This window comes from Clavelina lepadiformis, chromosome 2 (assembly GCF_947623445.1).
Source record: "Clavelina lepadiformis chromosome 2, kaClaLepa1.1, whole genome shotgun sequence".
In the NCBI taxonomy this organism is placed as follows: domain Eukaryota; kingdom Metazoa; phylum Chordata; class Ascidiacea; order Aplousobranchia; family Clavelinidae; genus Clavelina; species Clavelina lepadiformis.
The window spans coordinates 16,483,778-16,496,958 of record NC_135241.1 but is presented as its reverse complement, the minus strand read 5'-3'; the positions used below and the strand labels follow the sequence as shown (position 1 = coordinate 16,496,958).

At 34.8% G+C, this 13,181-nt stretch overlaps 1 protein-coding gene across 1 annotated transcript; it reads left to right on the top strand.

The window, feature by feature from the left end:
- Positions 1-1,954: 1,954 nt before the first annotated feature.
- LOC143447159 (atrial natriuretic peptide receptor 1-like) lies at positions 1,955-11,918 on the top strand. The gene is made up of 21 exons (XM_076947107.1): positions 1,955-2,277; positions 2,369-2,598; positions 2,664-2,807; positions 2,903-3,090; positions 4,011-4,193; positions 4,432-4,642; positions 4,845-5,013; positions 5,554-5,695; positions 5,984-6,056; positions 6,184-6,280; positions 6,742-6,918; positions 7,005-7,156; positions 7,288-7,481; positions 7,550-7,732; positions 7,814-8,000; positions 8,076-8,247; positions 8,403-8,564; positions 8,924-9,054; positions 9,303-9,448; positions 10,553-10,647; positions 10,760-11,918. Exons 1-21 carry the CDS (start codon positions 1,999-2,001, stop codon positions 11,276-11,278), a joined length of 3,834 nt encoding a protein of 1,277 aa, XP_076803222.1. The 5' UTR covers positions 1,955-1,998; the 3' UTR covers positions 11,279-11,918.
- The last annotated feature ends 1,263 nt before the right edge of the window (positions 11,919-13,181 follow it).

The following is a 13,181-nucleotide window of genomic DNA, read 5'->3' as shown; positions in this document are numbered from 1 at the left end:
ATGTCCAAAAATATGGCTTAGGCTATAATTAAATGCGGTGTAGCAGATTCGACGCAACTTCCGTCTTAATCAACTTTCCCTAACAAGAAATCACAAAAGCAAGATCCCACAGGAATTCCATCAAAAATGAGATCATTTTCCGAACAATAGTAATAAGCATCACCAAATGAAACAAATTAGCTAACAGTTTATTGAGTATAACTAGAATTAAAAAAGAAACTGTTCGTGAAGTTAGATTTTTAATAAAATCCTGCAGACATTTATACTAAAGACAAGAACAATAGTATAATTTTATGCCAAAGTTATACTACACATGAACTAAATTATGTTACATTAACTTTACGTCTTTATCTAACACACAATAGGTCTTAGAAAATCTTTGGGGTAGGCTACATTATGTCATTGGAACATATTTTGTCGTAATTCTGCGTGCATGTGTTGTATATCATAGCAAAAGTTTTACTAAACGTCGATATGACATACATAGAATATAAAGTTGAAAAGAAACACTAAACACTGAAACACAATTTAGCGATTTTTCTGGTGATATAGAAAATAGGGGCTAAAATATGTCAAGCACGTCCGTAATTTGAGATATAAAATATTCTGTATTTCTCTTTCTCTCGTGACAATGAAAGTCTTTGGAAAGCAGAACGGCTAACTTCGTTTAATCGACGTACTTTACTGTAGAGCCTACCGCTAGAGGACGCAGAAGAAAAAATGACTAACAACTGCTTATCGAACATAAGGTGGTGTGATATGTGCTAAGATTATTATCAAAAAATAAAACTTTTCAACTTGCTTAAACGCAAAGATATATTATTTTTCAATGAAATTTTTAGTTCCATAGTCGACTGCTAATTCAAAAAAATAAAATAAACAAATAGTTTAGCCCTATTTTCTTTTTACTTTCGAAAGCATTAATACTGCAATACAGATGTAAAAATAACCCACTGTCGTATGATGTTATTATGTGTATTAGAAATACAAACAAATAAAGAAACGACAGGTCATCTTGAGCAAAGATATAAAGAACACTCTCAAGAACTTTTTCCTGGACATCGATAGTCTTATCAGGTAGCATTGTTTATTTATGATAACGCACTGCTAAAAATTTTCAGTCAAACACTCGTCAGCCTTGTAATCGAACAGTTGTGAGCTTTACAGTCTAACAGTGAATCCGAAAAATGATAAAAAAAACATCATTAACTTAGATAAAATGGCGTTTTGCTCGTTATTTGTCAAGCAATATGCTTCAAACCAAAATTTCACTGAAACAAACTGAATAAAACGTGTAAATATTTGGCTTTTACGACAAACATGGCGGTCGAGTTTTGATTAACCTTGGGAAGTTCTTGTAACTGTCATTTTACCAAAAATAGAAAAATTGTACACGTTACACAATTTGAATGACTTTAGGCTTTTGGGTAGTGGGGATACAATAGGCTCAAGTATTTGGTTTTACATTAATACCAATATTTGTGTGTGCACTTGTAGTCCAAAGTTACGCAATAAAATAAATAAAAACGACTGATAAGTGTCGATAATAATTAATAAGTTCACTCGCCCAGAAACGATGTTTGCTAAAGGTTTTTTTCCGTAGCACTTAGCTTATGTTGAAAGGGGATACAGTATTATGAGAAGGACGACAGGTTTAAGTTTGCTAATCATTCATCTCAGAGCAAACCAACCTCTATAACAGGGCAGGCATATTGCGGTTAGACCATCATGGTAATTTAATTCTCATTTATCAAAATCGTGCACAGGTGCGAGATGTACTAATTTTCTCAATTAAAGCGCTGAAACAAGTCTTTGATATGCTTGGGCAGTGACGGTAGCAGTTAAGAGTAAGCATACGTGACCCTGGAAAAGATTTTTGTTGTTTATTTCAGAGTTTTTTAACTTTCTAACAACTAATGAATAAAGTTTTGATATTTCTTTTTCAAGGCAAAACTTGGCAAAGCAGTATTTTTGTAAATTATTAACTAATTTTGCCTAATGGCCCGCAATAGCGTTATAAGTGTTATGTTTGCGTTAGCATTTTCTTGCATTGTGGTAACAACGATATCCGAAAACGTGGTGGAACATTGTACTTCACCAAACATGAGCACTACCAGTGATGTGAAATACCTTTTCAACGTTTGGGTGCTGGTACCTTTTGTGAACAAGTTTAAATTCTCAAAGACAAAAGCGAAATTGGCGGTAGAAACAGCGCTTTCAGATGTTATTGAAGAAGTTTCAGCTTTTCCAAATGGAAATCGGACAAGTTTATTAAGAGTAAATCTAAGTAAAATATACATAACAATAGTTACTTTTAACTTTAAACGGGTTGAAACCGGAATTAGATTTTTAATTGGTCGTAATTTAGAACACTGAAATCCATGTTACCTACGATGATACAAAGTGCAATGCATCTTGGGCTCCTATCATTACATCTGATATTCATGACCAAAGTGTTGTGGAAAGCTGCAGTCAATTCAACACAACTATAAGCCATGTATCTGACGTAATAATTGGAATAACTTGTGACTATCCAGCTGGTCGGGTTTCAACGCTTGGGGTCCATTGGAGCTGGCCCCTCATCTTCCCCGGTTCAAGGTTATTAGAGTTTGTTATATTTGTGCTCAAGGTTAAGATTCTGCTTCGAAATTTGTTTCTAACAGGACAACAAATTTTGATGAGAAGCCGAACAACCCAAGTTGTTCGACAATGGTTAGACCAGGCATAACAGCAAGGGACGTAGGGAGCTTCATGGTAGCATTCTTTAAACGATACGACTGGAATACGTCTATGTACATCTATTCCAAGTATGTCGTAATTACCAACAGTTATTGACAATAGCAGCAAACATTTTATCAACGATATAAAACTCTCATTGGACATATTTTTATTTATGTTTCAGTTACAATTCGCATGGTGCTTACATACACTATGATATCGGTGATTGCGGTACTTGGGTGCAAGGTATAAGAAAAGAATTTGCATACGAAAATTGGACTGCAAATTTCTCGTACTACTTAGCCAACACAGATGATTACATAGAGAACAATGCAGCTGAGATTTTACAAAACTTTCGAACCCAAGCAAGAGGTTTTAAGCATATAAACAACTTTTTTGTCCTTTAGTAATTTAGGCTACTGCTTTTAAAGATACCGTATTACTTTTACTTAATTCGTTAGGTATGTAATGTTACACTTGATAAGTTAATTACTTAGTTTAAATAACCAAACTTGAAACTTATCTAATACACAGTACAGTCAAACCTCGTTTATCCGGACCATAGAAAAAAAGTCGATTTAGCGAGGCATCCAGATAATCGAAATCGACAGAGTATTACACCGAAACCAATTTTTTAAACATAGCATGCATTTAGGACTACACTACATTAAAACTCCAACAAGGAGCTGTATTAAAGACCTAATTGCGTATAAAAAGAATAATTCAAGTAATCCTAAAGGAATTTAGCAAATTGACCAATGACTAAAACAATTAATAACTTATAGGTTATCAAATATAAAAACTAACCGTAATACGGTATTTAACAATTGCAAAATTCGGATTAGCGGGTGTTTTTATCTGTTGTTTTGACATATTCGTTTCTAAATTGCCGTTTTAGAGTCAGGTAGCAAGGTTTCCAGATTAAAGAGGTGAAATGCATTGGAAAAATCGTTTCTACAATAATTTCGCGACGCGTTTCGGAATTCGAATAAACAATTCGTTCGGCTGTATCAGCTTACAAAAAGGCAAAAAATTGTGGTCCCTATACCCTAATTCTACTATACCAGGGTAATCCAAACTTCATAAAAGACATGCTAACTTAACATTTTTGGAAATTTCTTCAACTTCATTCAATATCACATGCCCAAACTAAGCCAAATTCTCAAAGTCGTACTAAAATTTTAGAAAGTCTTTTTTCAATATGCCTTCTTTTTGTGTGGTGAGATTATCCCGGTGGAGGTATATAACTGTGCTCTCGAAAATTCATCAATTGAAAACTGATTCAATTTCAGTTTCAATTTGGTGTGTTGGAAGGAAAACCATGCGCCATGTCATAGAAACGGCTTACCAAATGGGCATGACAGGCGGAGATTTTGTCTTTATATACTTGGACTTTTACAACACCAATACAAGTTATACGTGGTCAGACACAGACGACCATCCAGCCGAAGACACTAGCAACCCGGACAACTCAAGTAAGAACACTCGGATAAGAAAAAAATGATCAAAGATCTTAATAAATCATAAAGCAAAACCGTATCCTTGCTCGTATCACTTTTCTGCGAATTTCAGCTGTACACAATAACCTATTCATGCTATACAGTATATACATAAGCAAGAAAAAATTGTTTGTCTTTATTAAATATCTATCTTGCTGTTGCTGCTTGCTGTTACAATTAGTAATGTTATTCCTGTTTTTGCCATTTATTACAGATGGTTTTGATAACACCGTCACAACAGAGGCTATGAGAGCGTTAACAGTCGTCACGCTTACTACTCCCAACACAACTGAATACAAAAACTTTTCAAATTTCGTTAAAGAACGTTTAAGTGAAATGGATCTCTCGACGCAGGAGGAGTATGTAAATCCTTTTATCGGTTACTATTATGACGCCACCAGGATGTTCATGATAGGGGTTATAAGGCGAGTCTCTTTCTCACAGCAGAACGTTCTAGTCGTACTGATGTACAGTATATTAGGCTACATTTATACTTGCCTCAGTATTAGTTCCTAAAATGTTTTCCGGGTAGTGTGAAAGCAATTAAAAGTCATAAACAATAACAAGGCGATAATTAGATTTATTCCTCCTATCGTTATACTAACAAACTTATTTATGTTTTTGTAGGAGTATTTGCAATGACTCCTATGAACTTAACAATGGCGAGCAATTTGCAGAGAGCCTGTGGGGAACCCAGTTTGAAAGTCTCGGACGAACTATCTCAATATCGAGAAACGGTGATCAAATAATGAATTACAGTATTCTGGACATGAACCCAAACACGGGAGAGTTTGAGGTCTACACCGATTTTTCTCTTTTTAATAAGTCAAGAAGAACTAAGATGTTAATGGAAACAATTAGTAGCTCTATCACACACCACACATGGCTGAGACTTGTTAAAGCATATTCCGCAATTAAATGTTGCATATAATCGATACTTAATAATAAATGATAATACGATATTCGATACCGTCCAGCAGCGGCGTTCAGTTCATAAAAAATAACTAGAAATTTTTTTGCAATATCGTTTTGAGATGTATATATGGGCCATCTCATTGTGAGGTTAAAAAACTGCTAAATTCCAAAAGCGGTAAAAACAAAATAAAATTGATAATTGGGAAGGTTCACTCAGTGCTAGCAAGCCATGTTGGATGGCTTTTGAATGGATGACGGCCGTTTATAAAATAACAGCAGATCATTATCTTTTATACTTTTTGGGCCATATGAACTCTAAATGAATGTGGTCGTATAGTCTCAGCCACATTTAATAGGATTAACGTTAACAATTTGCATAAGTAAGATAAAAGTAAAGAATGAAAGAAACTTTGCTGTTTAGCCCTCGTTGTACTACACCGGTACTACGAAAACTTTTCAAAAAGTTCGAACAATTGATTGGCCGGGGAATACGGCTCCTATCAATTTCCCCACTTGTGGTTTCAGCGGTGAATTATGCAGCAGTTATCAATTTTCTCTAAATGGTAAGAATTAAATACACATTCAAGGTAATTATGTATCAACCATATGCGTAGCCAGGGGGCGGCAAAAGGGGCCATGCCCCCCCCTCCAAATTTTCAAAGTTTGGATTCCGAAGTTGAGCCTTTTGCTGAAAATAAAATAAAATTTGTATATGTATTGTATAGTTCCCTTGAACTCATCAAATATTTGCCTCACTCCAATTTTTTTTTTCTGGTTACGCCAATGGTTTCAATCATGTGTATAAGTGTTTATTTTTATTTGCCTAAATGTTGCGCGGTACATTTTTGTAGAGATATACTACCTCATTGCAGCATGCACGATTGTCATCATCGTTGTGTGTGCCGTGGTGGTCTACAGATGCAGGTTATTACCAGAATGTTGATATGCTTAGCCAACTAGTAACTTACTCTATGTTAGGGCCAATTTTTATACTTTCACGTGTAACAACATAACAGTACTATATAGTCAAAAAGAATAAATGTGTTTATAGAAAAATACAAATGGAAAAACGACTTCAAAAGAAAATTTGGAAAATCAAGTGGGAAGATATTGAGTGGGTACCGAAACGAGAGCTCTATGGATCAAGGGTGAAATAAATTAGCTCGTATCTTTGCAAATTAAAAAATAGTTAAATTATAAGAATGCTAAACAACAAATCCGCATTTTCTCGTGGCTTCACAATCAACCTTATTAGAAAGACTTTTATTGAAATCTTAGTCATGCTGTAAATATCAACTCGCTATGTGCTGTAACTTTTAAAACTCTTTCATTAAAAAAAGTTTACCAAACTCTTGCGATTAGTAAGCTTATAACGAGTTGAGATATGTTCATGATGTATTTACAAAACTAACATATTTTGGCCGTTTATATACAATAATCTTCCGTGAGAGCAGCGTACATAAGTTTAGGACTAGGTATTCACAGAATTTAAACAACGACGTCGACAAAAATCTGTTTTAACTTTATAATCTAAAAGATAAAGGTTTTTATAATCTAATAAGAAGTCACATTTTTTCTTCATGCTTTAAAGATTATGATAATAATTCAGGGATCACATCAGGGATCTGTTCATTCCATGACCAGTGGAAGTGAAGCTGGTTATGGTTATGCTGAAAGACAATCGTATATTAAAAATGGAGAGTATAAAGGTCGCAGAGTTGCAGTCAAAGAATTTGGAGAACAACATATTGATTTGGATCGATCCACCCTTCTTGAACTTGAGGAGGTGATTTTCAAATTACAAAAGCTTTTTTACGACTTCCTTTGCTTACAAGTCCGGAAAATGAAAAAGCAAGTTTTCTTTCTTCTCAGATGTTCCTTATCAATCACCGACATATTTGTAAGTTTGTTGGAGCTAGTGACGAAGCCCCTCATCCTTGCATTCTAATGGAATATTGTTCAAGAGGATCACTTCAGGACTTATTGGAAGGAGAAACTGATTTTGAACTAGAGGATGATTTTAAGTGAGCATTATCTGATATCACACGAACAAGCAAGCAATCTCAATTTTTTAACAACTGTACAATGTACACATGTCTACAATCTACATACAACGGCTAAAGAAAGAGTTAACTACAAACTATATCTATCTCAGAAATTATTTGATAAAAGATATTGTGAAAGGAATGGTTTACCTTCACAAGCATTTTATTCACCATCACGGCAACTTAAAGTCAACAAACTGTTTGATTACCACTCGTTTCGCCGTTAAAATTTCTGATTTTGGTTTGAGGGTGTTTCGCGAACAATCACCTAAAGAGTTTGAATCTGAATTTGCTCGCAGCAGAAGTAAGTTTGAATTAACAGCTTTTGAGTGACTAATTTCTGTGTTCATATACCCTCAACTATATATGTAGACAAACTATGGACAGCTCCTGAACTACTACGTCATCCAGAGAGATACAGTCAGGAGAAAGAAGAAATTAATAAATTGCATCACGCACCAAAATCCAGAGACGTATACAGTTTTGCTATTATTGTGCAAGAAATTATTTACCGAAAAGGAGTTTTCCACACCTTGGAATCTATTTCTCCCAGCGGTAAGCTTACTAACTCTTGTAGATTTTTTAAATCGAACGGATTTCAGACATGCCACAGCGACTACTCAAACAATTTTTCAGAAAAAGTATCAAAGGTGCTTTCCATACCTGAAAATGCTTTCGGGGCATTTCGGCCAACTTTAGCTGATGACGACGACACTGTAGTAAAGCCGGAGTTAAGAAAACTGGTTAAGCAGTGCTGGACGGAAGACCCAAGCGAAAGGCCAACTTTTGTAAAAATTCAACGAGATATTGGCACCTTCCAAAAGTAATTGATTTTGCGACTTTAAAGTGTTTGTAACTGGCTAGTAATTTATGTTTTGGCTTTGAACACTTTTGCCAGGGAAAAAAACCTGTTTGACAACTTACTGCTGCGATTGGAGCAATACTCGAAGCGATTGGAAGCGAACGTAATAGAACAAACTGAGCTATACAAACAGGAAAAAGAAAAGGCCGATGATTGGCTTTACCAAATGTTGCCGAAGTCGGTGACGGATCGGCTTAAAGCGGGAAGAGTAAGCACTAACAAATGGGTTATAAAATATGCTCATTGAATTATATTTGAGTATCACTATATAAACATAATGTCGTGGTCGGCTTTTCTATCTCATTGCTCAATGCGTTATCTTTGAGAAAAGTTATAAAAACTGCAAACTGATTACTTTTGTAGGAAGTGTCACCGCAAGCTTTCGAAAGTGTTACAGTTTTCTTCAGTGACATAGTTGGCTTTACTGCATTAAGCCATGCCAGCCAACCTTTGGAAGTGGTTGCTATGCTAAACGATCTTTATGCAGCGTTTGATTCCATTATCGATTTGTTTGATGTGTTTAAGGTAATAAGACGTTACGGTGCGAAGCACATAGTAAGATTTTGTTAAATCTATTACATAACATTTTGTCCAAAATAACTTCATTTTTTGTTAGAAAAAAGATTTGATTTTACGAGATTCAATATCCCTGACTGATACTTTTAACATCTGAAAGTTTTAGTAGCATTTATAAAATAGATTTCGTTAATCAGCTATAGACGATAGTAACTGGTAATATAGTTTTATATTGGTTTACATAGTTTGCCAATAGCGAAACCAGGTGGGTTTTCTGGGGCATGCTTAAAATACATAAACGCTGTAAAACCATAAGGAGATGTACTGTAAAATTTATGGCATTAACCTGTACACTTCATCATTACAAGGTCGAAACCATCGGTGATGCTTACATGGTAGTATCTGGTCTTCCTCACGAGAATGGTAACACGCATGCAAGGGAAATCGCCAGGATGGCTTTATCTTTCCGGGGCTTTGTGAAGAATACCTTTAAAATACCGTAAATTTTATGTAGTTAATGACAATTTAAATGTAATAAGAATAAATATAATATGATAACATTGTAAATATATTATAATAAGAAACCTAATAGGTCAACTAATGTATATTAATTTTCATAATAAACTTATTTTTAGGAATTGTGTTTTGTAATTGTTAATTAATAAATAGCTTGTTACTCTTAACTGCAATAAAAGAAATACCACAACACAATAAAGGTTTAACAGATGCTATGCAATAATTATGTAGTCACCTGCCAGACACTCCGCTTCGACTGCGCATTGGCATTCACACAGGTTCTGTAGTGGCTGGAATAGTTGGTATTAAAATGCCCAGATATTGTCTATTTGGAGACACCGTCAACATCGCTTCCAGCATAGAATCAAACGGAAAAGGTATGGAAGCAAATGCTTTTATTCTATGGAATGCATGTTTGATCAAGAAGAAAACGATAACCTGTATTTAGACTCGTTGAATTATTATGTGGTTAACACTGCGAACAAAAAAACGTCCTTGTTGTTTTGCCCACCTTCTAAATATTTTGGCGCAACGTTACAATCAAGTTATTTCTCTACAAACTCGAGCCAAATGCCTGTTTGATTTGAGTTACTTTTGTGTCACGACTCAAATCGCATCAAGTCAATGCAGCTTACATTACTTCATAAACTTTGCTGACGTCACACTATGTGTTGTGTAAAGAAGGTGTGCCTATGCTATTTCTCAGAGTCGTCCCAAATATAATGATGCTTAATATATGCTATCTTCCAGAGAAATGCAATTCATCATTAAAAATTAAATTTTAAAAACGAGAACGTATAGCTCATACAACTTACGTAGTTAATGTAAATATATCATGTAGCGAAATACCAATATGTACCCATTGCAATTGTGTAGTAATGTAAGTATGTAGGCTAGTGTAGTTAATATTAATGCATTTAGTGTACTGTAGTTAAGTAGGGAACTAAAATTATGCAACGGTGGTTCTCCACAATATTTACATTAATCACACTAGCTACAATTTGGTATTTAGTACGGTTCTCATTTCTCAATAGCCGTTTTTGCCACCTAAATCTCGAAGTCAGAAAAAGGAAAAGTGAAAACTTTAGTGCACATGCGTCCTTTTTAAGGAGTTTGTTCCGCCTTTTGAATATTTCCTCGCTTACAAATAGGTCACATTTCTTATTTGCTTGCGAGTTTTTACCAATTTTTGACAAAGTTCGACAACAATTATAATAAGTAGCTTTAGTTTGTTGTTTTATTCTCACTTAATACATTCATAAAAATTTTTGCAACATATTGTTTATGTGTAAAATTTATGTTGTGGACTAATTGATTTCCAATACACTGAAATACGGTTGCGGACTGCGAAAACTTTCCCCACCTTTGCTATAACTTTTTTCTGTTACAATTGCCATAACATCAATTCATTTCGACACGGGCTCAAACAGACAAATGAACTTTTTATCATTACTTATTACATCGTTTACTTTTCTGTGCAGATTCAGAAATTCATTTATCTTCATATACAAAAACCCTGTTGGATCAATTCGAGACCTTTATCACTGTCCAACGAAAAGACACGGTCTATATAGAGGTACATTCCCAAACATGACTTCGATTTATAGTCGTAGGACTATTGCCAGGTTTGCCGGTGCCGGTTTTTTGAGTTGTCAATCACTGATGATCGAAACCAATATATTTTTTAGGGATTGGAAGATACCAAGACATGGTGGCTGAAGGGAGAAAGAGGAATTGACGATAATGATGAAGAGGCTGCAATGCGGGTACACCATCAACGGAGTACTCACCGTGTCAGCATTTCTAGCTTAAAAAATCTGTATGCTGGCAAAGAAGTAACGCCCAAATATTCCTTTATGCATGGAGCTTTACCCAACAGTAGAAAGTCGTCATTAGCTGGAACATCTGGCAATGATAAGGGTCGCCGATCAGGGTTGATGGCCGCTCCAAAGCTCGAAGAATTACCCCAATTACTGGAAAATTCGCCTCAACCAAAACATCGCGAAAGCGCGCAGAGATCTGAGAAAGATGTCGAGGAGAATATTTCATCAGCAAGCCGTCCTCAAACGACAAAGATCAACCAAAGGTACGATCAGGCGAAAAGAAGATTTTCCGTTCGTGACAGTGGGGTTGAATTAAGCTTCGAAAATACATTATTTGAAATGCAAACGGATGATTCTGATTCCGATCACGCAGATAAACTTTAACTGTACATAATTAAGCATTGTGTTTTTGAGTGGTTGCTTTAGGTTGCTTGTTAGGTTGGTTGCTATAACATTTAGGGCCAGACGTATAGCTTTGATATAGTTTTACGCAAACATATTCAAGCCACTATAGAATTTCATTACGAATAACAGCTGTGTTTGAACTATTAAGAAAAACCACTACACAATAAACACCAGGCGTTTATCCTGCTGGTCAATATACTGTTGCGCAAAGCGATAAAAAGTCGTTATTCATGGCCATTGCACTTAGTATCAAGCATAGAGTCAACGTGTAGAAAATGATAACGAAACTCAACCTCCCTTAATGCTTACAACATACAAAGATAACAATTTTAGAAAGCGCTATCTGCTTACTCACACCAACAACACATAGTTTACTGTTCCAGTGCTGTAAATGTACCCATAACCTACTACTTTGTATTTGCATCTTATTTTAGTAGTGTCAATGTTGTTTTCGTTTACAAGTTATCAGCAAAGATCAATAAAAAGGTTGAAAGTAAAGTTATTGTGTTTCGAACGAGTCAAAACGCCTTAACTTACAACACTTGTGAATTTGTGATATGTTTTTCAATAATGTATGGCTTTGTCTATATATCAATATTGTACAACAATACAAGAAACTAAAAGCAATGAGGAAATCATGATTCTCAAAGATTCTGGAAGCCCTCTTGTATCCCCGAGTACATTTAAATAAAGTTTACTTTGAATGTAATGAAACTGAAAGTTAAATAACTGACAAACCTCAAAGTTCATCAGTTTGATTTATCTAAAACTTTCGCCTAGAATTGATAGAAATCGTTTCCTAAGTTATGGCTTATATACATGCAGTCAGGAGAGTTGGAGAATAGCCGAAATATACGTAGTTTATAGTTGAGTCTAGAAAACAGCTAAACAGTAATTACGTCATAATTACAATAGAATTTCAGAATTGAAAAGCCTTTGTAAAAAGTCACAAAAAACAATTTAACTACCTAAAATATAAGATGTCAATTGTCAATTACTACATCGACATTACAAAATATGGAAATTTCGTATGCGGGAAAAATCACTTGATGGATACAGAGTTCTGCACAGACGTGATTAAGATTATGGCTTAATACATGGTTTTTATTCAAGCAAAACTCTTGATCAACTACCGGCCAACACTTGCTATATGTTTGAGATTGTGATATAACTTCTGCATTTAAACTATATGGCTATAAGAAGTGATAACTATAACAGTATTTTTAGTTACAACAGCCATGTGCACAATAAATCCAATCAATATTTCTAAATTTTGTTAAATCAATACTGTCCATGTCTATTCTGTCCATTCCATCAGGAAAAAATAAAATAAACTCAAACCATAGTTGTAAACGGTTTAACTCTGTTTCAAGTTTTACAAAATTTCATTTGACCACTTTTACTTCGATCCATGCATTGATTGCAAACTTTTACTCTATTCCGGTTCAAGTTCAGCAAACAGCTAACAAACTGTTTGCTCAGGGTTTAACCGACATATTGCAGTTAATTATTTTTTTAATTCAATAAACTGCACTGCGCAAGTAGCACACTTCGTTAGCTCAAAGAATTTCATTAGGAGTGGACATTTTTCAGTTTATAGGAATTTAGTATTTTTAAATGGTTAGTGCTAATTGAAAACACATTTTCAACAATATTTCGATAAAGTCATTGCACTTAAAAATGTATATGGGAACCAAACATAGGCTCAAGATGAACTACATCAGTGCTTTTCAAACTGTGAGACTTTACGCAAATAGTGCGTATATAAAAAATGTCTATCGGATGAAATTCGACTTTCTGATTTTCGGTTGTTCTTAAGCAACACTGATTGGTTGTGTAAGTTTGGCGTTTTCACGCTTACCCTTGTGTCGGGTCATGGTGG

What these genes read in the sequence shown, in the direction of transcription:
- LOC143447159 (XM_076947107.1), top strand. Translation starts at nt 1,999, where the DNA reads ATGGCCCGCAATAGCGTTATAAGTGTTATGTTTGCGTTAGCATTTTCT. An exon ending in GATATTGGCACCTTCCAAAA is followed by an intron (nt 8,001 to 8,075) that starts GTAATTGATTTT and finishes CACTTTTGCCAG; the next exon opens with GGAAAAAAACCTGTTTGACA. An exon ending in ATTTGTTTGATGTGTTTAAG is followed by an intron (nt 8,565 to 8,923) that starts GTAATAAGACGT and finishes CATCATTACAAG; the next exon opens with GTCGAAACCATCGGTGATGC.